Raw genomic sequence first — 27,543 nt, 5'->3', positions numbered from 1 at the left:
AGCTTGTACTTACTTATTTCTGGTGTTTCTACAATGAATGTCACCTTTGGCTTTAAATTTACATATATTTTTTCTAACATGTATTACATTATCTAAAATGTATTGAGAAGCTACTGTCAGAATACCAATTTCTTTAAACTTTTCTCTCAAAGATTCAAATGTAGACATTTTGTAAATCGAACGTATAGCTCGCTTCTGCAGCACAAATATAGTATTTATATCGGCAGCGTTTCCCCATAAAAGGATACCATATGACATTCTACTGTGAAAATAGCTAAAGTATACTAATCGTGCAGTGTTTTCGTCAGAAATTTCCCTAATCTTTCTTACTGCATATGCTGCAGAACTGAGTCTATCTGCGAGTTTAGCAGTATGAGGACCCCACTGTAATTTACTATCTAGTGTAATACCTAAAAATACAGTAGTGTAGATTGCTATTATAATTAATTTCTATAACTATAAATCTCCAATAGCGGCAGCCGGCTGCCAGCATAACAATTATTGAAGATCTATTGTGTCTGCGATGCCCTGCGATATCCACGATGCCGATGGAAGTATAATTATTTATTATTTTTAAATCTACACTATTTCTGCTGAACATAGGCTATAGTCTATAATTATTTAATGAGAGAAAAAAGGAAACCGTATTAACATTAATGTTAATTGTGTAAAAGAACTACCAAAATATTCCATATATTGTAAGCTTTATAAATTATAGACTCAAAGTGATGTACTAGAGTCTTATAAGTTATAGAGGACATTAATATCAACGTAAAAGTCCGCGATATCGTATGTCTGACTATTACAATTATTATCCTACTTTTTAATCTAAAAAAAAATATCCACAGCCGAACATATAACCTCCTCCTTTTTGGAAGTCGGTTAAAAATATGCAATAGTAACGTTGCGCCGGTACAAACCAGGCCAAATTACTTACCAGCTATAGCTTAGTATTTACCAGATTGAAATGTAGGATTCCAATGGTAAAAGAATCTTTCAAATATGTCCAGTAGTTTTGGAGCCTACTCAAGACAAACAAACAAACAATCAAATCTTTCCTCTTTATAATAGTAGTGTAGATAATTATAATATAGTAGTTACAGGCTAAATAGTGTAAACCATTTTTATGTTCTGCTTAACATAAAGATTGACTAAGAAATAAAGATTGAAAAAAAAATATTTAAAAATCCGTGTGAAGCCGGGGCGGGCCGCTAGTAAGTTATAGTCTTATAGACATACTTCACGATTCGCAAATAACAAGCATTTTGCACCGTCCGAATTCCTATTTTATCGCTTCCAACATATTTTTGAAATCCTTGAAACTTTGTTATAAATACTTCGCAAAATCTGAATATCAAGCAAGCCTAAAAACCTTTCGCAGGTTTAGCAGCACAATCACAACAAAATACTGTGGCAGGTGAGTGTGTATAGCATAGATAAAGTATGTGTAAGTATAGACTAATAGTTAACTAACTGCTTGTTGAAATGTATTAACTATTATGTATATTCTAAAGTTATTAACTGAAAAACTAGCTTTTAAAATCTTAGTATAATATCTTGAGTCTGGACTCAGGATTTTTTTTGTGTCCACTTTATTAACTGGGTATTTGTAGGTATAGGTAAGCTCGTGAACCATGAGGTCATTAGCGTTGTTGGTGCTGGTCGTGGGGGCGCTGGGACTGGACGATCTGGACCAGGAATGGACCGCATATAAGGTACTTGACGGCGCCCGCAAGTCGCAACTCCGTTGCGCCAAAATTCGTTCGCGGGAACCGTAGATTTTTCTAGTCTAAAAAGTATTTTTCTAGTCTAAATATTATAATATATTATAGTAAGACGTATGTAGTATTTTTAGCCATAAGTATTGTTTAGTTACCGACTTCCAAAAAGGAGGAGGTTATACGTTCGGTTGTATGTATCGTTTTTTTTTTTGTATGTTCAACTATAACTCAGCCGTTTGTGATCCGATTTTCAAAATTCTTTTTGTGTTACATAGGGTTCGTATTTGGTACCATGTTCACAAAAGTGGTGATCTGATGATGGGATCCTGGAGGAATCGAGGGGACTCCTTGAAATTTGTATGGAAACATATGTATAGTGATTTCAATTTTTTCTGAAGCATTCGAGGTAAATGCTATCAAAAAGTAAGATTTTGCACCAGGTTATACCCTGGATCCGAAGGTACCCAACAGAACTTTTGAATCCTTATAGATACAGGTTCGGGGATTTCGGCGTTATTTAAACAACTGAAAGCATAAGCCAACACATCAATTTATTTGATCATCATCATCAAAATCATAATTATGCCATGGGTCATTACATTATGACCCAATTATTGATGCTTTTCGTGATATTTTGCATCGAAGCAGATGTTTTTGATGATTATTTCGCTGTTTTTGGACCGATTTTCAAAATTCTTGTGTTGTTGTATAGGGTACTAGCGGCCCGCCCCGGCTTCGCACGGGTGGACATTGATTTTTAAATAATTTTTTTTCAATCTTTATTTCTTAGTCAATAGTCATTCAAAACGTATTGAATTAATGAAGCACTATAATATTATCCCATCAATGAAGCGGCACCCGGCTGTCGCATACCTATTATATTATAAATCTATTGTGTCTGCGATTCCCATGATCGAGATAATAATAATTTATATTTACGTGGACTCTCCGGCCGAGCACACCCGCGCGGCGCGCCTTGACGAGTGACGACGCCCAATTCGCAACGTGCAGCAGAAATCGAAATATTTTAATTTCGCCATAACATTAAAACCAAACGTCCAATTTTAATCATTCAAAGACCAAATATTATCTACATTAACTGTACTTAGTAATGAAATAATTTATTTTGATAAGAATTAATGTCATGAGTAAAATAAAGGCATTTAAATGTAGTCCAAAAACATTTCAAGATTTTTTAATAAAAAAATGCTTATTGTGCCTCACTCAACATAGATAGGTATAGTGTGTCGCGGACTTTTTTGTAGATATTTAAAAGATCTACAATTACATAGAACATTTTATGGTTCTATCTTTTATAGTTTAGGCAGCGTACGCGAAAAAAGTAACATTTCTGGTTGATTTTTTACACCTTGCGTCCGAAAATCCCAAATATCTTACGGAACCCTATTTTTTTTCAAAATAAAATTTAACCTATGTTCAGCAGAATTAATGTAGGATTCCAATGGTAAAAGAATCTTTCAAATCAGTCCAGTAGTTTCGGAGCCTATTCAAGACAAACAAACAATCAAATCTTTCCTCTTTATAATAGTAGTGTCTTGATTTTGTATAATAATTACAAAAGTGGTGAGCTGATGATGGGATCTATTAGCAATCGAGGGAAATCCTTGAAATTTATCAAAATTCGTCTAAATCTCAACTATTTCTGTACTGTATACTACAAGTCTTCATTACTTTGAAGTCGGTACCAGTCCCAAAAGCTTCAGATATTCTGACATTGACTGAACTCACGATAAAATTAGCTGGTACCGACTTCAAATAATGAAGACTGTAGTAGGTATGTACAGAAATAGTTGAGATTTAGACGAATTCTGAAAAGGGCACTATTATAGAGTAAGAGTTTTTAAATACTTTTTAGTTCATATTATTATTGTTTTTACCTTGGAAGTCGGTTTTAATTTTTTGTTAAAAATAATTTTATATTAATTTAAGGTTGTCTGGAAGAAACCGCTTTCAGCGGTATGACCGCCTGTTTGTACAGGTTCATACCTATATTATTTTAAATTGCAATTTAGTTTCTAATTTTTGTACAAATAAAGCATTTTCTATCTATCTATCTTTAAATATCCTTATTAGGACTCCATGTATTCATATTCAGCAAAATCGGTTCAGCGTGGTTTGGTCGTGAAGAAGTAACAGAAAGATAGATAGATAGATAGACAGACATACTTTAGCATTTATGATATTTATGTATGGATGCAGTTAAATTAATTGTTTCCTTCTTTTACAATAGCAACTTTAGCTTAACACCCAATAACTTCTATTTAAAGTTGAAATAGAATTCTTTGTTAACACCCGTGAGATGTATCACGGTGCTCCGGACTAGAAGCAGGTTAAAAATCTTAGTTCATACTTCATAGAACACCATGACGCTATACCTAATCCATCGGTAATCGCTACCGAAGTTGTTTAACAAATCCAAGAACGAGAAAAAAAGCAAGGATTTGTCAAGCAAAATGCTGGTATCCGACTCTACCAACAGAAATGTAGCTAAACTTTATTTTTGAGTGGGATTGGTGCAGAATGCAGATGTGTTGGTGCAGAGGCGGCGTAGGCGTAGGCGACGTGGGCGACCGCCCAAGGATCAGAAGTTCAACAAATCCGTCCTCTTGAATCTTGAGTCATTCATCAGGGGGCTCGTAAGATTTTATATTATGTTGCCCACATCAAATTCAGGTCTTGCCTCGCCACTGTGTTGGTGTAATCAATAATGAACCTATGTGTTTAAGTGAAACCTCAATAAACCTCTATCTATAATAGGCAAAGCATAACAAAAAATACGGAGCCGAAGAGGACCCGTACCGTCGAAGCCTGTTCCATGAGACCAAGCGAAAGGTTGAGGAGCACAACCGGAAACACGCAGCCGGCCTGGTCTCCTACTCCCAGGGCATCAACCACTTCTCTGATCTGACGAAAGAGGAGCTCAGCAAACGCCTTTCCTGTCTCCGGTAGTAATTTGTAATTAGTTAATGAATAAATATTACAGTTTATATTATAAACTGATAATATTCGACAAGCCAGCTGAGTCACATACAGTAAGCTTTTCAAATAATGTACGTGCATTTTATTTTATTTTTATCGACTTCCAAAAAGGAGGAGATTATACGTTCGGCTGTATGTATTTTTTTTTGTATGTTTAACGATAACTCAGCCGGTTGTAATCCGATTTTCAAAATTCTTTTTGTGTTGTATAGGGTTTAACTCGAATTTGGTACCATGTTCATAAAAGTGGTGATCTGATGATGAGATCCTGGAGGAATCGAGGGGACTCCTTGAAATTTTTATGGAAACATATAGTGATTTTGATTTTTTCTGAAGCATGTGAGGTAAATGCTACCAAAAAGTAAGATTTCGCACCAGGTTATACCCTGGATCCGAAGGTACCCAACAGAACTTTTGAATCCTTATAGATACAGATTCGGGGATTTCGGCGTTGTTTAAACAACTGAAAGCATAAGCCAACACATCAATTTAATTGATCATCATCATCACAATCATAATTATACCGTGGGTCATCACATTATGACCCCGACCAAACGACGTAGCCCGTAGGTCTGTCAATTAGCAGTTGCCGAGAAATCAATTTCTTCGGGTATACATAACAAGACATGTCGACCATAGTAAGCCTACTATTCTAAACAATATAATGGCCCGATTTATAGATGCTTTTCGTGATATTTTGCATCAAAGCAGATGTTTTTGATGATTATTTCGCTGTTTGTGGACTGATTTTCAAAATTCTTTTGTTGTTGTATAGGATGTAATCTTGATTTTGTATAATAATTACGAAAGTGATGAGCTGATGATGGGATCTATGAGCAATCGAGGGAAATCCTTGAAATTTATCAAAAGACTCATAGTGGTTAAAATGTTGTTTCTAGTAACTTAAACATATGTTAAGAATAAGAGAAAGTTCATACGAATGTGTCTCTTGGTCCAAAGGCACTGAACAGAACTCCTGAACCTTTAAAGATAAATGTGTTTAAATTGCAGCATCGCGTAGATAACTGCAAGCATTTACCACAATTTCGCTTACAGTAACATAATGTGAATAGTTAACTTTCGTAGTGGTTATTTACGCATAAAGCCTTATCTTGTAGATAACTAAAAAGAGTGAAATTATTATTTTTAACAAAAAATTAAAACTGACTTCCAAGGTAAAAACAATAATAATATGAACTAAAAAGTATTAAATAACTCTTACTCTATCATAGTGCCTTTTTCAGAATTCGTCTAAATCTCAACTATTTCTGTACATACAACAGTCTTCATTACTTTGAAGTCGGTACCAGTCCCAAAAGCTTCAGATATTCTGACATTGACTGAACTCACGATAAAATTAGCTGGTACCGACTTCAAATAATGAAGACTGTTGTATGTACAGAAATAGTTGAGATTTAGACGAATTCTGAAAAAGGCACTATTATAGAGTAAGAGTTATTTAATACTTTTTAGTTCATATTATTATTGTTTTTACCTTGGAAGTCGGTTTTAATTTTTTGTTAAAAATAATAATTCTTTGAGTGCTTTTGCACTAGTTCCGAATCCGCTCCGAACCATTCACAGATGACGGAGAGAATTATTTATTATTGAGGTATCGAAAGTCGAATTTAGTGCGTTATTTAGGACCGTATTCATTTATTCAGGCACGGATTAGATGCACAATATCGGACGTTGTGCAGAAGCACTCTTTAGTTACAGATTTCTTAGCAAGTAATTTTCTTTTTCATTGACAGTGGTAGTCTGGATTTCGACGGGCCGAGAGTTGAGTACCAGCGGCCGGAGCACGCGGTGGTACCGGACGAGATAGACTGGCGTACCAAAGGCGCCGTCACTAGGGTCCAGGACCAAGGGTCGTGCGGGTCGTGCTGGGCTTTCAGCGCTGTGAGTACCCTACTTATAGCAGCACCTAGTACCTACTGGTGTCGGGTACTATTCTTAGGTTCTATCAGAAAAAAATATTCATAGGCAGATGGCCAGAAGCTTAGCGTGCCTTTTCGGGGTCTCGTATAAAAAATAGTTTGGCGGCCCTAATACATGGTTGCCTTTTTAACTTGTATGAAATGAAAAGTTTTTATGAATTTTAGCTCAAACGCGGCACGTCGGGAGCTTCTGACGAGGTATAATCGATAGGCAGATACGGCGGTAGCTCCGCCCTTAAGAGGATTCCACACCGCCCTTTTTTCCATACAAACGTTGTCCCCTGTTTCCTCCCTGGATAATGCTAGTAAAGTTATAATTTTTTTTCCTGAATATCTACGGCCACTAATACAATGTCCCTATGTTTTCTTTTTTTTCATAATTTAATTATTAAATAAGATATGAACGTTCAAAAACCCAAAAAAATGGCCAGATTTTCCACTGTGTTCAAACGTCCAAAAAACAGATTTGGCTAGATTATACAAAAAAAGCAAAACATAGGAACACAGCTCAAGCCTTTTTTTAATCTTTAATGAAAAAAGTATCTACTTAAATCGGTTAAGTTTTGGAGAAGGAATCAGGGGACAACGAATCGTTGATTTTCTGGATTTTCTGCAGTTGTCTCTATCGCGTTCTGCGGTATAGGCTTGAGGTAAGGGAGACAGCTATAGATATTACACGTACTTTTTTTTCATTTCTCTAGCCCCTGTTGTATCCTCTTAACACTTATATTACTTATCACAAAAATGAACAAATTTTCCTTCAGACATTTTCTTTTCCAGATAGCCGCACTGGAAGGGCAACATTTTCTCAAGAATGGGACGTTGGTGGACCTCTCGGAGCAGAACCTCGTAGACTGCGACGAGAGGGACTCGCAGTGCCAAGGCGGATGGCCGTTCCAGGCTTACGTGTACATCGCGAAACAGGGCGTGGACACAGAAGTCAGCTACCCCTACGACTCGTGGGACGGAACACCACGCGAGTGCCGGTAAGTGGGCCGCGGCATAAAATACGAAATCAGCGTTGCCAGTTTTTTTTTGTGCCAAGTCGGGACTTTGGAACTTTTTAAGTGAAAAAGCGGGATTCTTCAGTCAAAAGCGGGACAAAGTGAAAAAAGATAAAGTTTTTTAAATTTTTATCTTTTTATTTGCGTTAAAATAACGTTTACGTGACAATAGATGGCAAAAGTAGCCAAAGAAAATCCACCCCACTACCGCCCACACTCTTATCTTCATTACGCACCTTTCTTTCTCAGCAGTCAGCACGCTGCACGTACGTTCGGACTTTCCCCGAAAAGCGGGACTGAGCCTGTCCCGCGCGGGACATTTAATTTTGATGAAAAAATCGGGACGTCCCGCAAAAATCTAGACGTCTGGCAACGCTGTACGAAATACTAACCTACCTGTATTATTTTCCTCCAGCATATTTCAATAGATATTATTATTTGTACAAAAGTGAGCGCCAAATCGTTGCGCCAACATTCGTTACTGTGGAAAGAGTACTTCAAGGATAAATCCAGGATAAATCTTTCAAGGCCCCCGTAAGGGCTACTGGCGCCTTTGTGCAAAAAAAGGATTTTGGCGCCCCTTTAGGCAAATTTTTGGCAAATGGCAATTTGGCGCCCCTAGAGGATGGCGCCCGTGTGCATTGCACACATTGCACATATGGTAGCGGGGGCAATGCCCTCTTTATTCTTATAGATAGGTACTTTGTCTTTTCTCGGGATTCATCTCTAAGCTAATGAAAATCATTTCGTATTACACAGACAGATACACTTGCGCATATTTATGTTATAACATGTATAATATGGATTTTAATGGACAGATTCAACGCGGACACGGTCGGCGCGACTGACTCCGCCGTCGTGTTCATAAAGAAGGACAGCGAGGAGGATCTGAAGCACGCCGTCGCCACCGTCGGCCCCGTCTCCGTCGCCGTCGACTCCAGGAACTTCGCCAGCTACAACGGCAGCGTGTTCTACGTCCCCGAATGCTCTTCCGACCACCTCGACCACGCGGTCACCGTCGTGGGATACGGCACTGAAGCCGGCGAGGACTACTGGCTCGTGAAGAACTCGTGGGGCAGGTTCTGGGGTCTAGAAGGGTACATTAAACTGGCACGAAATAGGGACAACCACTGTGGCATCGCGACGATGGCCGTTTATCCTGTTGTCTAGAACCATCTAGATCTCAGAATATTTTGAGCGCGTGCGCACACGCACTCTGCGGTTGTTCCACGCGACGAATACAAATTAAATAACATTTAATTGAATTGATTTTTGCACTCTTAATAATATACAATTTCCCGTACATTATCACGTTGTCGGTTTTTATTAATTACTTACCATTTATGTACCAGTTTCGAGTCGATTTTTGTGGTCATGAAAAAGCACCCGTATATAGATATTATTTACTTCTAAGTTCTAGTAATTACAATAGTAGCCGAGGATTTAGGAGGGCGACTAACCCCAAAAATCAAACATCGTCCTTCTCTCTTCACACTCACGCCCGTCTTTCATATGCCAGGTGAAAAAGAACGACGCGGATTCATCGCCAAATTAGTTTTTTCTCAATAACTCGATAAATATACAACATTTTAAAAATCCGCTAGGTCGATCTCTCAATGATAGAATTTTATACAATGTGTTAAAATGTTATCTTAATTCAATGCACGGTTACGGCAATAAATGAAAAATTGGTGAAAATTAGATGCATCTTTATGATTTTTTCTATCGAGAAAATTTTAAGATACTTATCGTGTTTTTGCTCAGATCGAATTCTCGGAAATATAATGTAGTATCTAATTTTAGAAAATGAAATTATTCGGGGCTTATTTTCAAGTATAAAAATGAATTATAATATCGACACTTTAGGGTTAGTCGCCCCCTTAAGTATTGCTGATGCAAAATATAGCCCCATCCACATGCTTGGCAAACAATGGCAAACAGCCAACAGCAAACAGCAAACACGGACGTGTGGATGGGTGTTTGTCGTTGTTTGCCTGTTTGTGTTTGTGTTGGGCAGTGTTCGGCATCGGTGTCGGTTTTTCTTGCCAGATCAAAGGATGTTTGGCAAACAGTTTGCGACGTATCCACACGTTTGAACAGCTATCAGTAATGCGCGCGAGCTTGCGGGAGGCGGACGTATTTACTTGCTACACTTTCACTCCAATTCCAAAGATGCTGATCACTAAAATCGGCAAAAGGTTAATGATGCATGGACTCGCATCAGCATTATAATGAATAAAAGTGTCAAGGAATTGAAGGCCAAAAAAGAAACACTGATGGCTACGTTCCGCAGAAAAAAAATCATCCACCATCGGTCTTCGCTGTCTTATTTTTTTTCTTTTTTCATTCTTTTGCTTTAATTTAAGGGCCTGTTTCACCGCTTCCTGATAAGGCTATCCACCACTTAATTTGACAGATGGAGTATGGAAAATCTGTCAAATAACCCTATCGGGCACCTCATCAGGAAGCGGTGAAACAGGCCATAAGTATAATAAAAATATGTCAACCCGAAAGTAATAGCTGCCACAAGCTCGTCGTCCGCCATGTTTGCCGATTCGGAATGTAATGAACGTTCGCCAAGCATGTGGTTGGCTGTTTGTGTTGGGTGATTGTGGTTGCTGTTTGGGACTTTGTTTGCTGTTTGCGGTGTTTGTGACAAACAGTCAGCGTGTGGAGGCCGCTTTATACTTTAAAGAAATATTTTCCTGCGAAATCCTCAGCAAACGACGGCCATTTTGTAAATAATGACGTCAGCAACTTCTCACTTTTAGATTTTTAACGAGTAGGACGCAGGTAATAAAAATTTATATCGCCGGTGTTGCTAATAAAATTGACCACAGAACACCGGAGTTCTAAATTCAAAGTTAACAGTAAACAAATCGATTTATTGGAAAACATGAGCGATGACATCAGCACTTCGCTGCAGCAGTAAGCAGTTACAGCTCACCGAAATAGCTGGTACATGAAACTTATTGCTTAGTTGATGGAAGTATGCAATAACTACTCAATATAATGAAGTAAGGGAACGTATACTCATACTACAACCACTACAACAATAGTCTTTAATTTTTTTAAATTTAATATTTAGTAGATATACTTATGTAAGTGCAGATAAAAACAATGTAGACGTAGTATACAATTACATTCTCTTCGATAGTAGTAGGAAATTGCGAGCTAAATCTAGCCAGTAGCCGTCTCGTAAGAAAATATTTAGAAACTTATTCTATTAGCATCGCCATTGAAAGGTATGAAAGGCCGATTCCATTATCGCCGGTGCAACAGTTTCACACGTCATATTTTCATCTCTGTTGGTACTTAGTCAGAGTAGACAGAATAGTTGTCTGGAAGAAACCGCTAGTAGCGGTAAAAGGGCCACAAAACATCGCCGGTACAATCAATTTGACCCTCCATTAAGAACTGTGATGAATTCATTATGTGAATACTGGTTAGTGGTATATATTAATGTACCGCCGTAACACCCATCTTTAGTTTGTAGTTTTCAACGGACCGGCGAAACGGACGTATTATGATATTAATTCTATTTCAGAACATAACATATTTTAGGGAATTTATTTCGGTTTGAGTACGGGCGTGCGGGCGTGGGCGGGCTAGTAAATATTGTGCGATTTACCTCTCACACAGATTATCGAAATATGTACCACCTATGATGATGGCATCTTTTTTATCACGCAGAGGAAAATTTCGGGTTCCCATATCATATCAAAGGGTTTTCGTGGTTAGGTTTCGTGGATCCTGGCGACACGCGAGTATGGTGGTGGGAATGTGTGGTGGAAAAAGAGAAAAGGCATTATACTCCTCCCAGACTGGGAATGTCTTTCGGGCCTTCCGCGAAAAGCGGGGAACACACGAAGTGTTTCCTTCGGTGCGGACGTTGGAACTGCTGACTGGCCAAATCTTGAGAATGTTCCCATTCAGAACCTCAGGGCGGGCAGGAGGTTCATATAGCGACGCCTCCGCAATGCCGTCCTACGCCGCGCCTGCATTAAGGGCGGATTTACCTTAACACTGCCAAACAATGTTCTAACGGTCAACGTCATCATCATCATCAGTCTAGAGAGCTGCTAAGTAGCTCTTTCTCAATTCCAATGTGAATAGGGTAGAGGCAGACCGGTAGTAATCGAAAAAGACTTCACGCGTAAAAACCGATACTATAAAAGACATTAAGTATAATATTATAGTTACGTCAGTCGGTAGATGTGGCGGTACCCACAATTCGCCTAACATTCCTGCATCGCGCTATCGAAGTTTTCTGAGCGCGTCGATATATATACGACAGCTGAAATGTATCACGTGGGCTTCGGCCTGACCGAGCATAACACCTCGCTCGGTCGGAAGATCTTCCTGTGGCCGCCACGCACATATCCCACATTGGTGACCCTCGACAGAACACGCCTCCTTCATCATCATCACTCCCCACCCCTCCGCACCGCGCCAGCCAGCATCGCCTCATCGGGTACATCGTCCACTAGCCGCAATGTACCGCGGCCTGGGCGACTCCGCATCGGCATCATCGGGCTTTCTCACTACACCGACCGGTCAGCAAGCAGAGCACATCTCTCCTGGTCAGCACGTAGCATCGGCCCCGCACGGCAGCTATCCGACTCACTGGATCCCGTGCAGCAGCTTACAGTTCCGACTCACTGGGACTCACTGCAACAGTTCCGACTCACTGGAACTCACTGGCACTGGCGATTCAAGCGACAAGACTTCAAGATTCGACCTCCGGTCTTCGGGGGGGAGTGATGTGGCGGTACCCACAATTCGCCTAACATTCCTGCATCGCGCTATCGAAGTTTTCTGAGCGCGTCGATATATATACGACAGCTGAAATGTATCACGTGGGCTTCGGCCTGACCGAGCATAACACCTCGCTCGGTCGGAAGATCTTCCTGTGGCCGCCACGCACATATCCCACAGTTTGTATACGATTTTCGCAAATTTCGCGCATAAATCGAACAAAGTTTTATGTGATGCTAAAACCACGACTTTGAACCCGCTGTCACATAATTCTGTTGGTCGTTAATTAGTTTTAGAGAGAAACGAAAAACATGTTTTACCGATACTGATAACTATTTGTGGATCAACCAGCTAGACGCCTAGTACCTACTAGGCCTAGTACTCCTAATAGGTACTGGGCCGACACTTAGTCGTACAATAGAGTTCGAGCCAGGTAAAGCTTACTGCATGCAGTCACTGCCGAGTACTACTAAAGATTATACTAAGTTAAAGTAAAGATTACACTAAGTAACGGCTCGACCGGAGAAAAACCACGTTCTCACAGAAAACCGACGTGAAACAGCGCTTGCGTTGTGTTTCGCCGAGTGAGTGAGTTTACCGGAGGCCCAATCCCCTACCCTATTCCCTTCCTTACCCTCCCCTATTCCCTTCCCTTCCCTTCCCATTCCTAAGTTCTACCTTTATCAATTCTTGCCTGAATGGATCTATAAGTATCTGTAATATAGCGGTATGTATTATCTTTCTAACAACTGCCTATCCTAAGATCTATATTATTCACTTTCGTTTATCCGGAATCACAGCACAATGCCAAAAACACTCAAACATAATGTTTATTGCGGCTTTAAGCTTCTAAACTCGTATTTTACATTAAAAATAAATAAATCATAATTTACTTTTCACTACTGTTTGAAGAGGCATTATTTTTGTAATGAATAGTGCGCTTCAGCCGTCAGCCAGCCAGACGCAAATAAACGCCGCGAAACGCAGTTAAAGTGTCAATACGTGGAAGAATTACGTGCCGTTCGACATTTTACTACAGCTAGACGAGACTTTCAGGTTGAGCATTGTTAAAATAGCCAAAAAGATTACTGTTTTTGGCAGACTTTCTTGCCAAAAAGTTATATTTGGGCTATTTACTTAGAATCTTTAGCTATACCCTAACGGCTGTTCCCAATATTTGATCTATCTCTGGTTTTGCCCTACTAGAGATAGGAATAGCTCACAATTGACATAAAATATATGTCTCTAATGTCTAATGTGAGCTATTCCTATCTCTAGTAGGGCAAAACCAGAGATAGATCAAATATTGGGAACGGCCGTAAGTGAAACGTATGCACTATGCAATGTTTATTCCGTCTCAAAGGACCAAATTTTTATTTTGTTTACTTATAATTTTTAGGATTAAAATAGAAAAACTTAAAAGTTAAAACCTTTAAATGAATAAATATTTGAAAGAATATAATTTGTATTGGCTCGAAGGACCTACGATTAAATATTTTTTGTACTACTACACATGTACACTATGAAAGGTTTTGTCATATTATAATATTATGCTTCTTACTATCATACTGAGTAGCAATAGTGGCGAACTCATCGAACAATGTTTTTACGCGATGAAAAGCCAGTGGTTTCTGCACTGCGCAAATACTCTGGTAGACGTACCGGCAACGCAGGCGGCAGGCGGCAGGCGGCAGGATATCCACCTGAGTGCTGGCACCTTCAACGCCACCGAATATAAAACTTTCATAAAAATATGACTCATTTATTGACGTATGTATCATGATAATTTGTAACAATAATAAATCGAATCCTAAAATAACGCCCCGCTGTCTCACGGTCCAGTAGGCTGGAGTCCGCCGTTCGCAGCGACACGTCAAATTTTGCCGCGGAAATATAAATCGCGCTCATATTAAAAAAATTGGCATGTTTTTTTTTAATTAAAGGTTCTGAATAATTATTAAAGATGTGCAGTAAACTGTTTTACTTTGTGTTATTATTTTTATGCTGGCATACTGACGCGAAAAGTTCGGAAGAGAAGACGAATTCAACGGGAGATGTGAAAGTGATAAAGGCAAGTTAATTTTGAATCTCAATTAAGTCTTAAATCCTAATTAGATACCTAATTATTTTTTACAACATTCTGATACTCAGCCTAACTTTAATCTTAATTATTATTTTAGTTGAATACTCAATAATGATTTTACTTATTGAGTCTAAAGTGACCTCGGGTAGTCTCTCAATTTACCTTTTTGAGAACTCATGGTACTCAATACAAAAAATGATACACCAAAATATGTAAACCGGCCGGGGAGGCCGTGCCAGTTTGGTTATCTAGAGGCATGATCGAGAAACAACTGAGTAATCTCTTCTACACTTAAGAGGGTGAATAAAGCAAAAAAGCAAACATCGTCCTTCTCTCTTCACACTCACGCTCGTCTTTCGTAATCCAGGTGAAAAAGGACGACGCGAAATCATCGTCAAGTTAGTTTTTTCTTAATAACTCGATAAAATATACAGGGTGTAACAAAAATAAGTGATAATACTTTAGGGTGTGTACGTGTTCCTTGTAGAGAGTTCACTGTGAAAGTAGCAGCGCTGAAAGACCAAAATTTTTTTTCACTTTTGTATGGGCAAGGGCCCGAGCGTCACGAGTTTCCCCATACAAAAGTGAAAAAAAATTTTGCTGAACGGTAGGCCCTCTACGGCGTAGAGGGTGAACGGTAGGCCCTCTACGGCATAGAGGCTGGACGGTAGGCCCTCTACGGCGTAGATGGTGAACGGTAGGCCGTCTACGGCGTAGAGGGTGAACGGTAGGCCCTCTTCGCCGTAGAGGGTGAACGCGGTTAGGCCCTCTACGGCATAGAGGCTAAACGATAGGCCTTCTACGGCATAGAGGGTAAACGATAGGCCCTTTACGGCGTAAAGGGTGTAAGTTAGGCCCTCTACGCCTTAGAGGGTGAACGCGGTTAGGCCCTCTACGGCGTAGAGGCTGAACGGTAGGCCCTCTACGGCATAGAGGCTAAACGGTAGGCCTTCTACGGCGTAGAGGGTAAACGGTAGGCCCTTTTTCGGCGTAGAGGGTGAACGGTAGGCCCTTTTTCGGCATAGAGGGTGAACGGTAGGCCCTTTTCGGCGTAGAGGGTGAACAGTAGGCCCTCTACGGCGTAGAGGGTGAACGGTAGGCCCTTTACGGCGTAGAGGGTGAACGGTAGGCCCTCTTTGCCGTAGAGGGTGAACGGTAGGCCCTCTACGGCATAGAGGCTGGACGGTAGGCCCTCTACGGCGTAGAGGGTGAACGGTAGGCCCTCTACGGCAAAGAGGTTAAGCGGTAGGCCCTTTACGGCGTAAAGGGTGAAAGGTAGGCCCTCTACGCCTTAGAGGGTGAACGCGGTTAGGCCCTCTACGGCGTAGAGGCTGAACGGTAGGCCCTCTACGGCATAGAGGCTAAACGGTAGGCCTTCTACGGCGTAGAGGGTAAACGGTAGGCCCTTTTTCGGCGTAGAGGGTGAACGGTAGGCCCTTTTTCGGCGTAGAGGGTGAACGGTAGGCCCTTTTTCGGCGTAGAGGGTGAACGGTAGGCCCTTTACGGCGTAGAGGGTGAATAGTAGGCCCTCTACGGCGTAGAGGGTGAACGGTAGGCCCTTTTTCGGCGTAGAGGGTGAACAGTAAGCCCTCTACGGCGTAGAGGGTGAACGGTAGGCCCTTTTTCGGCGTAGAGGGTGAACAGTAAGCCCTCTACGGCGTAGAGGGTGAACGGTAGGCCCTTTACGGCGTAGAGGGTGAACGGTAGGCCCTTTTTCGGCGTAGAGGGTGAACGGTAGGCCCTTTTTCGGCATAGAGGGTGAACGGTAGGCCCTTTTCGGCGTAGAGGGTGAACAGTAGGCCCTCTACGGCGTAGAGGGTGAACGGTAGGCCCTTTACGGCGTAGAGGGTGAACGGTAGGCCCTCTTTGCCGTAGAGGGTGAACGATAGGCCCTCTACGGCATAGAGGCTGGACGGTAGGCCCTCTACGGCGTAGAGGGTGAACGGTAGGCCCTCTACGGCAAAGAGGTTAAGCGGTAGGCCCTTTACGGCGTAAAGGGTGAAAGGTAGGCCCTCTACGCCTTAGAGGGTGAACGCGGTTAGGCCCTCTACGGCGTAGAGGCTGAACGGTAGGCCCTCTACGGCATAGAGGCTAAACGGTAGGCCTTCTACGGCGTAGAGGGTAAACGGTAGGCCCTTTTTCGGCGTAGAGGGTGAACGGTAGGCCCTTTTTCGGCGTAGAGGGTGAACGGTAGGCCCTTTACGGCGTAGAGGGTGAATAGTAGGCCCTCTACGGCGTAGAGGGTGAACGGTAGGCCCTTTTTCGGCGTAGAGGGTGAACAGTAAGCCCTCTACGGCGTAGAGGGTGAACGGTAGGCCCTTTTTCGGCGTAGAGGGTGAACAGTAAGCCCTCTACGGCGTAGAGGGTGAACGGTAGGCCCTCTACGGCGTAGATGGAGAACCTCTACGAAAGCTTGCTGTAGGTGGGCAGACATAGGTTGATGAATAAAGGTCTATTTAATAATAGGTGCTAGCTTAATATTATTTAACTACTACCTCCCTGCCTCTATAACCTCATAACACCAATCCCGCACTGACCCCTACGTCAGTCCCTGTCCCCAAATTGTATAAAAACATTTTTATATCGCCGGTAGCGATTGCCAGAAAACATTTTAATAATACGAAGCTCTTTTCTCGTTATAAATACTAATAAATTATAAACATAAAATAAGACACTCCGCCGACTTTTACGACTGGAGAGCACGAATTATTCGTCAAAATCGCCGACAAAATATTACATAGTTCTATTATGTCATAGTCGAAGTGTGGCAACTGGCAACTCACGAGTTTTCCACTAATTTTCGCTCGATTTTTCTGCCGCCTAGATAAATAATATTTTGGGACATTTCATGTGGCCAGCTACTAGCCAGCAATAATTGTTTTAGATTTAGTTTGGGATCAGACTTTGTTAGATAGTATGAATAAAAATACAAAAATATTTTTTTTGCAATACAGATGAACAATAACGGAAAATTAATAAAATAACATCTTGCCCGAGGAAACATACAGGTGAAGTATATAAAAGATATTTACGCGGCAGAAATTCTGCGACTCACAACACACAGATTACGCTCGTTTGGCTTCACCCTAATATAAGAAAATATACTTAATCGAACAGTGTTAAAGACGAAAAACGCCTATAAAATCCAAGCAGGTGTTGTAAGGTTAGAAAAACATGGCTCTTTTGCTCAAACTTTAAAAAACAAGATTTTTGTTTATTATTTTCCAAACAAACCAGCGAGATGGTCTGGAAATTACGAAGCAATAAAAAGTTTGTATATGAAAACATTGTATAAGTATGTAAACGCTGTAAACACCTGTCCACGGTTACGTAGCTGGTGATTACATTTGTAACTTACTATATACCCGTAACTTCGTTGCGTCGAATACCGTTTTAAATCGCGATTTGTACAAAATTTTATCAAAATACACCGGTTTAATCTATTGTTATCGCGGCCCGCTTGGGAGTTAATAGGTTATGCGGAAAGAGGTAACAGACAAATAGGTAGAGGTAGGATTCAAAATACATCATGAATTCACTGTCTCCATAGATGGATTTGAGGTTTTACGAAACTTGATGAAAGAAGGTTGATGCCATTAAGCTAGCCGATAGTCTCTTGTACTTTAGGCTAATCTAGGTTAAACTTAGGATATCTAATCATTTAGTAACTCTACCAATGAAGAGTGTGGCTCATAACTCAATATACCTCTCAAAAGACAGAAATAAAATATATTAGTTATGTACTTAAGCATAATGTAATAAAACTAGCTATTTAACCAAGCTTTCATCGGTATTCGATAAAACACAAATAAAATGACATTTTCAAAAAATGATTCCTAGCTAGATCGATTTATCGCCCCCGAAACCCCCTATGTACTAAATTTAATGAAAATCGTTGGAGCCGATTCCGAGATTCCAATTATATAATAAATATTATACATAATATTAAATATATATACAAGAATTGCTCGTTTAAAGATATAAGATATAGACGTATGGTACTCGGGGACTGGGCACAGAGAGTGTTAGAACTTTTTCGATACGCGATTAATTTGATCGCCGCGCTCAAAGGCCGTGATAAAGCTTTGCAATAATAGCTTAAAATGTAATAGCTAATAGCTATGTTTAATAACACAAATTACAAAACTGCCACAACCGTAAATCGCGTTAATCAGCTACTTAAGATTTTTTAACATAAAATAATAGACAGTGAAAAATTGTTACCTATTTGTTATTTGGGTTACGCGGTTTCAACAAAGATAACGATTATACAGTGTGTAACAAAAATAAGTGATAAAACTTTAGGGTGTGTACGTGTTCCTTGTAGAGAGTTCACTGTGGAAGTAGCAGCGCTGAAAGACGAACATTTTTTTCACTTTTGTATGGGCAAGGGCCCGAGCGTCACGAGTTTCCCCATACAAAAGTGAAAAAAAAATTTAGGTCTTTCAGCGCTGCCACTTCCACGGTGAACTCTTCACAAGGAACACGTACACACCCGAAAGTTTTATCACTTATTTTTGTTACACCCTGTATAAAAAGATGCCAATAACACTTAAATACTTTTCAAAACAAAATGTTTGCCAGCCGTAATTGCGAGAGAAAATGCTTTGGAAAAATATTTTTCATTCATTTACTGTAAAGTTGGCGATCGGCCACAGCACACACCTCCTGGCATATTTTGCCTGCTGATGCTGTAAGGTCAATGATAAGAATAATATTACACCGCTTTTAGCAATAACGAGAAGTGGCAACCCCCTTGGGAGTTGGGACTCCATTGGTGTTGACTGTTGTGACTTGTGAGTGTAAAATATTATGGGCGACGGTCGTTGCTTTTCATGAGGTGATTCTATTGCAATAATGTTGCCTGTGGTGTTTTTATATAAGCAATTATTAACAGTTGGCGCGCATTGCGATATCAGATTTCAATGCAATTTTTTCTGTAGCAGGGTTTAAAAGTATTTTATTTATTCTAATGTATATAACTAACTAGATGACGCCCGCAACTCCGTTGCGTCAAAATTCGTTTATCGCGCGGAAACCGTACATTTTTCCCGGATAAAAAGTATCCTATGTTTTCTCCCGGGACTCACAGTATCTCCATGCCGAATTTCAGCAAAATCGGTTGAGCTATTTGGGCGTGAAGAGGAACAGACAAGCAGACAAACTTTCGCATTTATAATATTAGTATGTATATGAATAATTTCTACTGTCAATAGTATGTATCCTGGCGGGCCGCCAACCGTGAACCGTCATATAAATACATTCACAAGCACCCCGCAAACTTGAACACCATTACCGTTATCTGCTAGATAAATATATTGATTAATGGACGCGAAATGGCGGGAAAACGTTTGTTTTTAATTCATTAGCAGTAATGAGGCGCAGATCCTTGTCATGCAGCGAATTTGCCAATTTATTGAAAATAGTGCTAAGACCATTAGCCAAACGTAATTTTGTGTAAAAGAAACCTTTACTTAGTTAAAGCTTTATAACATTAGTGGAATTACAAGTTTTACCTACACAGTACACTACAAACTTTGACAAAATAATAGAGCTTTATCGTAATTCATAAGTTCTTCAGATCGTAATTCTAACCAACTTCTAAACAAAGGAGGGGATTCACTAGAATCAATGAATCCCCTCCTTTGTTTTCATATTAAATCATGTCAACATATTAATGTTCGGCCGTGTATTTAAGCAGATTTAAAAATGACATTATTAACATATAGGGCCATATCATAGGTCCATGTGGGGATACATAAATGCACACAGCACAAAAGGTACATGATGTAGTCTGTAGAGATTAGGGTTAAAGATAACTTTTAGCTGTTGGTAGGGTGAGGTGAAGTAGTGAGGGCCAGCAACAGCCAGATCAGATCATTTCAACCTGAAAGTTTTCCTGTATATGACCCTAAGGTAACCTTAGGTACTTAGCGTAATTTGTGACTTTTGTGAGTTGTGAGTCGCAGAATTTCGGCTGGCTGAAATTCTGCTGCATTCAATTTCATAAAAGTCCTGTTTGATTCGCACGGGCGTAGTTTTGTGAGTCATGATTGTATGAAAACATATATACGCGAATTTCGACTGGCTGAAATTCTGCTGCATTCAGTTTCATAAAAGTCCTGTTTGATTCACACGGGCGTATTTTTTTAAGTCATGATTTGTATAAAAAGATATATTTACGCGACCGAAATTCTGCGACTCACAAGTCACAAATAACGCTCGTTCGGCTTCACTCTTATAGAGGTAAGAACGACCAGTAATTATGGAATTTCGGTCGCGGTTACTTTAGAAGGCAAGCTTTCAGCTTTTATATAACGACGAAACCCTGGCTGTGCTGACTCTGGGGCATTTACAGGGATGCTATAAAGTAAGATGTGACTGCCACAGCACAGATAAAATACAGCAAATTAAAATGTATGTGATTGTAAAAATTATGGATTAAAAGATTCCTTTGATGTTCACAGCGAACTTTAGGTATAATATAGCTTATACAGGGTGTAACAAAAACAAGTGATAATACTTTAGGGTGTGTATGTGTTCCTTGTAGAGAGTTCACTGTGAAAGTAGCAGCGCTGAAAGACCAAAATTTTTTTTCACTTTCGTATGGGGAAACTCGTGACGCTCGGACCCTTGCTCATACAAAAGTGAAAAAAAAAATTCGTCTTTCAGCGCTGCCACTTTCACAGTAAACTCTCTACAAGGAACACGTACACACCATAAAGTATTATCACTTATTTTTGTTACACACTGTATAAAGTTCGCTGTGGGTATGGACTATGGGCCCTATATGATATAGGGGACCCATACCCATCCTAAAGTATCATAACTTAGTTTTGTTACACCTGTAGATACCTACTAGATAGAGCATATAGTTGAATTTAAAACGTACTTAAGTAGGCGACGGGCAAAGCGTACTAAAATACCCTAGCATAGACACTTTAAAGTTTAAACTACGAAAAATCTTATAATATTTTATTGGGATTCACAACATTTTTCAAACAAAAATCTAAGGTGCCATCAATGGGAAGACTGCCAAAAATGGGGTAATTTTACATTATTTTTTGCAGAACTTGTTCCATATATTTATTTTAAGCTATTTGTTTTTTTTTTTAGAACGACGGCACCGCGCTGATGTTCGCAGACGACCTGAAACAGACCCTGGAGAGATACCTCTTCGGCATCTGTCCTCAACCATTCAAGGTACACGCTGCTTTATTTTTAATAGTAATTTTAGATTAAGTGGATGACATAGTCTGAACGATAGCCATGGGTATTGCTGACTATTGCATGAGAAGACATTTAATATTGAATGAAAGTTAAATTTCAACACCAATAGTACGCTCATTTTGGGTAACTTTGAATTGCGGTTTAACTTTGAACAATACAATATTGTCGTAAATTGTATTGTTCAAAGTTAAACTGCAATTCAAAGTTACCCAAAATGACTGTATGGAAATAATTTGATATGCTGTTGGCTACACAGAAATAAATATTAATTAGTCTAGTATACAATGCTCATCAAACGGACTGCTCTTCACTAAGCAGTTAAGTGATAAGTGTTGGTCACAAGGAAAATATTTGGTCTCTGAATTAAGGACGCTGATGCGCCTAGTGTACTCATGACAGTGAATGGTGTGGTGTTATGTGCAGTCGCGTTGGTCGCAGATGGGGCTGGGCGGCAAGCGCAACGGCACCGCGCCCTGCGACCTCGACCTCGATCAACACGACCTCTCCGCCAGGTAAGACCCGCGACCTTGACCCTCACTAAACCTTGACCCTGTCCTCTCTGCCAGGCAAGATTTGTGACCTGACCTTGCCGAACTTGACCTCTCAGTTAGGTAAGACCGACGATCCATCTGGAACTACAGCTGCCACTTCGACCTTGCCCGACACGACCTCTTACTGAAGAAACTGTTGTATTGTCTTCTCTACGTAAACGGGATACAAATCTTCAAAGGGCAAGCTAAGCAGACAGGTACCTACTTACTACTTAAGACCCGCGACACCATATAGTAAGAACCTACTATGTAAGTTATAAGTACATATATGATATACCTAAGTACTAGTTACTACCGTCCGCCCTCTAATACTTAATCCCCTAGTCTGACAATGCAGACTGATCACCTGATTGTCTGACAAGTAAGATGATCCATGCGTCGGATGGGCATGTAAAAAGTCGGTCCTGCGCCTGATCTCTCGCCAGTCGTGTCGGTCTTCCGTCCTACTGGGTTATGAGAGTAAAGGAATAGAGAGTGCTCTTGTGTACTGCGCACACACTTGGGCACTATAAAAGTACTCCTGCGTACTTTGTCTGTTTTCAATGAAACCGGCCACCGTCACCGAAACCGGTGTGGGGAGTATTATTATTATTAATCCCCTAGTAATCTCAACCAGCGCGAAATCTTCGACGGGTAAAATCCACACTAGTATTATAAATTGCAAAAGTTTGTCCATCCGTAACCACTTTATGCCAAAGCCGCTGGACGGATTTTTTGGCACATAATATGTACTTTGAGTTTCGGGATAGATAGGTTCCCGCGCAAACAACTTCAACTTCGTTCAACAACAATATCTAGTACAGGGGTCACCAATTAGTTTCGCTCGGGGTCCATTTTAAGAAATGAACTGACTTTCACATATTGTGAATATTTTTTTACCAATGAGAAAAGTAACAATTTTTGTTGCATTTTTTGGAGTGAAATTGGTCCAAGCTTTTGATATCAAATCCTGAAGATGTTCATCAGTAAGCCGAGACCGAAATTTATTTTTAACGAAGTTCATCTTCGAAAATATTCGGTCCGCACACAATGGGTGGGCGGTCCGGATGCGGACCGCGGTCCGCCATTTGGTGACCCCTGCGGGGCTAAAATGGTCGCTTAGTTGAATCATACAATGAATCATTTTTAAACTTCTCTTAACGTGCAATTCATTTAATGATTCGTACTAAGCAATTCATTTGTTTGACATTTTTCTATGAAAAGTCGTAAAAATGGTCCAATAAATCCGAATTGCTTTTCTGTCAAATAGCAGAATCATCAAATGTTACTATAAATGTCATCTTTGATCTTAGAACTATTCTTATGTCGTAATACCGTACATTATAGAAATTGTTTAACTAAAGAAATTTAAAATTACAAAGTCGGTTTCAAAACTTTGAAGTTTGTATACAAACATGACTAAAGTAAAAAATGTTGCCAGCATATAGCATGGCTTCATAACGTTATCGATTACTAGAAAAATTACCGTTACGTACCGTTATTTTTATAAGGGTAGCTTCACGATATTTTTAACGATATCTAGTAGGTAACATAACATTTAAATATAGTTTAAAAAATGTCGTTATTATTACCGGTAAAAATATCGTTATTTTCTGGTATGCGACGTTGCCAGTTCGACGCGACATATTTCGTTATTCATACAAGTCTGTGGGTAACATTTTTAGATACCTATAGGTATAAAAATAACGTTATTAATACTGATATTTTTTAACGGTAATTTTTGGTATGCAACGATGCCAGTTCGACGCGACACCTTCCGTTCATGTTAGTAGACGCACGAAATCTCACTCAAAGCCCAATTCGCAAGATTTGTGCTTACCTACTTTTTAGGGTTCCGTAGTCAACAAGGAACCCTTGTAGTTTCGGTCTGTCAGGCCGTCTGTCTATCTGTATTAAATTTTACTGTGCCAGATGCGGACATCTATACTTACCGTCTTGTACCGCGTTTGAAATTACGCGCCATTCCATGCGAACACGGACATGTCATACTTGTTCTTATTTACAGCGAACACTGCACAGTGCACGCGGGTGTGCTTGTACTATTTATTTACGCGCAAGATTGTTGATTAATTTAATTATTCAGTGAACCGTGAGCCGTGACCCGTTTGCTCGTTTCCGTAGTCAACAAGGAACCCTTAGGGTGAGGCCAAACGAGCATAATTTTGTGAGTCGTGAGTCACCTGATGGAAAGCAACTACCGTCGCCCATGGACACTCGCAATATAAGAAGAGCTGCAGGTGCGTTGCCGGCCTTTTAAGAGGGAATACGCTCTCTTCTTGAAGGTTTGCAGGTCGTATAGGTCCGGAAATACTGCTGGTGACAGTTCGTTCCAGAGTTTTACAGTGCGCGGCCTAAAGTTACGCGAAAAATGCACGGTGGAAGACTGCCACTCATCAAGGTGATGAGGATGGTAAGTATATTTTTCGCGTGGGGCGATGGCGAAAAGTTGCAGGAGGTATGATTCTGAACAATTCCTCAGAGCACTCCCCGTGATACAACTGATAGAGGATGCAGAGTGAAGCTACATATAGCCCGCCTTAATTATTTAATTTATTTTGTTTTTAGTATTTAGTATTATAGCGGCAATAGAAAAACATAATGTCAGAAAAACAGATGGATGAGCGCATTGGTAGCTCAAGCCGGGAGTCGCGGGTTCGAATCCCGCCGACGGAATAAAAAAAATAATTTTTTTTAGTATCTATATTTATAAAAAAATATAGATATTTTAAAAGAGCCAAAAACTAAAAGAGTTAATGGGATTCAAGAGTCTTATGTATAATTGGTCTGTGGTATGATGGTAGTGATGATGATGATGATGAGTGTAATTTACATAGTAGCATAATAATATGCTTTCTTCGTAAAACAATGCCGAAACCCCCAAACTTTTGCATACCTTGGTGCAAAATCTTACTTTTTGGTCGCATATGCTTAGGATACTTCTCTTTAAATCAAAATCACCATTATTTGTTTCCATATAATTAATAATTTCAAATATCGGTTAAATTTTCATATTGTTATATGGGCATTGCGGTAGTAACGTTACGAAAATATAACGATATTTGAAGATTATGGTGAAATTATTAAACAACATTTTGTTTTTAATTATAAAATGATTTTAATGAACATAATATATACAATAAATGTACAGTTTAATACATAAAATATAACAATTATATCAAATATTTCGTGGATCATTCATAAAATCATAAATAAATGTAGAAATGAAGAGTTGGTTTTTATTGTTTTTCAGAATGGCAATACAGTTTCAATTATGAATCTGCTAATGAATTGAATTGCCATTGACGTAGGACGTTATTTTACAAAATAAGATGAATCACCGACGATATTGCTTGTAATATCGTCGCTGAATTGATTGAGAGGAATTGCTAAAAGTTACCATTGTAGCCCCGCTGATCTAGTATGTCATAATGGTCATAATATAAATTAAGGGTTAATTCCAATATTCACATTAATTCTATATTTTATTAAGCTCTCATCAAATATTTAAAGCGCTGGAGAGTGTTGACATCCAACATGTTATTCGCGACCTCACGAAATATCACAAAGTGTCTCACGGCCGAATCAGAATTACACCGATATAAACTACTGGCACCGTATCAATAAAAATATGTTTACCTAACAGATATTAATGTATTCGAAAGGACATTATCCAATCCTCTGTCCAGGTTTTATTGAAAAATATTTTCCAGTGACTGAGAAAGGGTTGTGGATGTCCTTCCGAATGTGTAACACATTTATTGGGGTCCTCACACACGAAAATATTCTAAAAAATACATTTGAGATGAGTTCTCACGAACGACAAAAATTATAATATTATACAGTAAGATACCTGATTTTCCCCACTTTGTTGTTTTTAGGCTGGCAACACTGTCTCTGCGCGCGCACGCTGCGTCCCGCACCGACTGCCTGCGGTTTGGCACGGCGCTCGCCAACACGCTCGCCGAACTCGCTCGCACCGCGCAGGCCACGAGTATTCAAGGGAAAGGTTCGAATGATTAGAATACCTTTAGGGCCTTATCACACTGGCGATTAGCGAGCGATTTGAAAGCGACGCGATTGCGCAGCGCTCACGCCGCGATGACGTCGCGATTGCGCGGCGTGCACGCAGCTTGCCTTCGGCGTTTCGGACACTCGGCAGCAAAATGGATTCTGACGTCACTCCTAGACGAGTCTACTATATATACTTAATAATAATCTGTGAAGACGAGTGTACAAAATGGCGTCCACGCCACGCCGCGAAATCGCGACGTGCACGCCGCGCAATCGCGGCGTGTGCGCTGCGCAGTCGCGTCGCTTTCAAACCGCTCGCTAATCGCCAGTGTGATAAGGCACTTAATGTGATATCGATGTGAGTAGGTAATATTTTTTTTCATAATATTATTATGAAAAAAAAAATTGGTCTAATGACGTTTAATAACACTACATAATTTACCAACAGCTACCGCTGACGAAAAGGAAAAGAAGAGGAAATTGTCCAAGAGCCAAAAGTTGAAAATCCAAGCTAAACAGCGGACCGCGCTCGCCGTCAAGAAGAAAGCTGCTGCCGCCGCCGCCGCCGCCGCTGCTGCCAAGATGCAATCCTAACTATTTAGTTCCACGGACGTAAAAAAAATAGTTCATTATAAATCTTGTCGATGCCTACTGGAAAGATAAGAACAACATCAAAGGGTACCTACTTGATAATTTATTTCAAAATACAAGTATTTCTTAGTTCCTTAAAGAAATTCCTTAATGAGTACCTATCGTTTCTCTTGCACTCAAAAATGTTGGAATGTCATTTCCACGTACTTTTTATGAGCTGGATATCATATTTGATGGAGTTTAAAAGAGAAGCATAGATTTAGAATAGTTTTGTTTATGCAAATACTATCCTATCTAGTCGTTAAAATTGTTGTTTTGTTTCATACGCCTATTGGAAACTACATTTTGAATAATCTTTGTGTGTATATTTGATCACATAACTCACTTCATGCAGTACTTAGATATGTAATTTATTTTACTTTTTGTGGACATATTATTTAAATATTAACTTAAGTATAAATCATTGTAAATATCTTCTAGAAAGTAAGATTTAACACTTGTAATTAATATGTACTTACTAATTTATTTTTAATAAAACACAAAATATATAAATAGACTGGTGTATCTTATTTTAAACAACATTTTTGTTTAGAAGTTTAAGGACGACTTTATTTGAAAAAAAAAAAAAGTAAAACTTAATTTAAAATTTAAATA

At 39.7% G+C, this 27,543-nt stretch overlaps 2 protein-coding genes across 3 annotated transcripts; both read left to right on the top strand.

Annotated features, from left to right (window-relative positions):
- The first annotated feature begins 1,634 nt into the window (after positions 1-1,634).
- LOC121725502 (procathepsin L-like) lies at positions 1,635-8,881 on the top strand. Its single transcript, XM_042112505.1, has 5 exons — positions 1,635-1,715; positions 4,500-4,687; positions 6,476-6,623; positions 7,442-7,647; positions 8,484-8,881. Exons 1-5 carry the CDS (start codon positions 1,635-1,637, stop codon positions 8,833-8,835), a joined length of 975 nt encoding a protein of 324 aa, XP_041968439.1. The 3' UTR covers positions 8,836-8,881.
- A 5,263-nt stretch (positions 8,882-14,144) lies between these two features.
- LOC121725757 lies at positions 14,145-27,420 on the top strand. 2 transcript variants are annotated; one of them, XM_042112858.1, is made up of 5 exons: positions 14,145-14,494; positions 21,623-21,709; positions 22,175-22,248; positions 26,166-26,293; positions 26,747-27,420. In XM_042112858.1, the coding sequence occupies exons 1-5, from the start codon at positions 14,387-14,389 to the stop codon at positions 26,890-26,892; spliced, it is 543 nt and encodes a 180-aa protein (XP_041968792.1). In that variant the 5' UTR covers positions 14,145-14,386; the 3' UTR covers positions 26,893-27,420. The 2 variants fall into 2 exon arrangements, with proteins under 2 accessions (XP_041968792.1, XP_041968791.1); XM_042112857.1 differs by having other exon boundaries at positions 14,162-14,494; positions 22,160-22,248.
- Positions 27,421-27,543: the final 123 nt, after the last annotated feature.

This window comes from Aricia agestis, chromosome 3 (assembly GCF_905147365.1).
Source record: "Aricia agestis chromosome 3, ilAriAges1.1, whole genome shotgun sequence".
NCBI classification, from domain to species: domain Eukaryota; kingdom Metazoa; phylum Arthropoda; class Insecta; order Lepidoptera; family Lycaenidae; genus Aricia; species Aricia agestis.
This window is presented reverse-complemented; position numbering and strand designations above follow the sequence as displayed.

What these genes read in the sequence shown, in the direction of transcription:
- LOC121725502 (XM_042112505.1), top strand. Translation starts at nt 1,635, where the DNA reads ATGAGGTCATTAGCGTTGTTGGTGCTGGTCGTGGGGGCGCTGGGACTG. An exon ending in AAACGCCTTTCCTGTCTCCG is followed by an intron (nt 4,688 to 6,475) that starts GTAGTAATTTGT and finishes TTTCATTGACAG; the next exon opens with TGGTAGTCTGGATTTCGACG. An exon ending in GGAACACCACGCGAGTGCCG is followed by an intron (nt 7,648 to 8,483) that starts GTAAGTGGGCCG and finishes TTTAATGGACAG; the next exon opens with ATTCAACGCGGACACGGTCG.
- LOC121725757 (XM_042112857.1), top strand. Translation starts at nt 14,387, where the DNA reads ATGTGCAGTAAACTGTTTTACTTTGTGTTATTATTTTTATGCTGGCAT. An exon ending in TCTGTCCTCAACCATTCAAG is followed by an intron (nt 21,710 to 22,159) that starts GTACACGCTGCT and finishes TGTTATGTGCAG; the next exon opens with TCGCGTTGGTCGCAGATGGG. An exon ending in CACGAGTATTCAAGGGAAAG is followed by an intron (nt 26,294 to 26,746) that starts GTTCGAATGATT and finishes ATTTACCAACAG; the next exon opens with CTACCGCTGACGAAAAGGAA.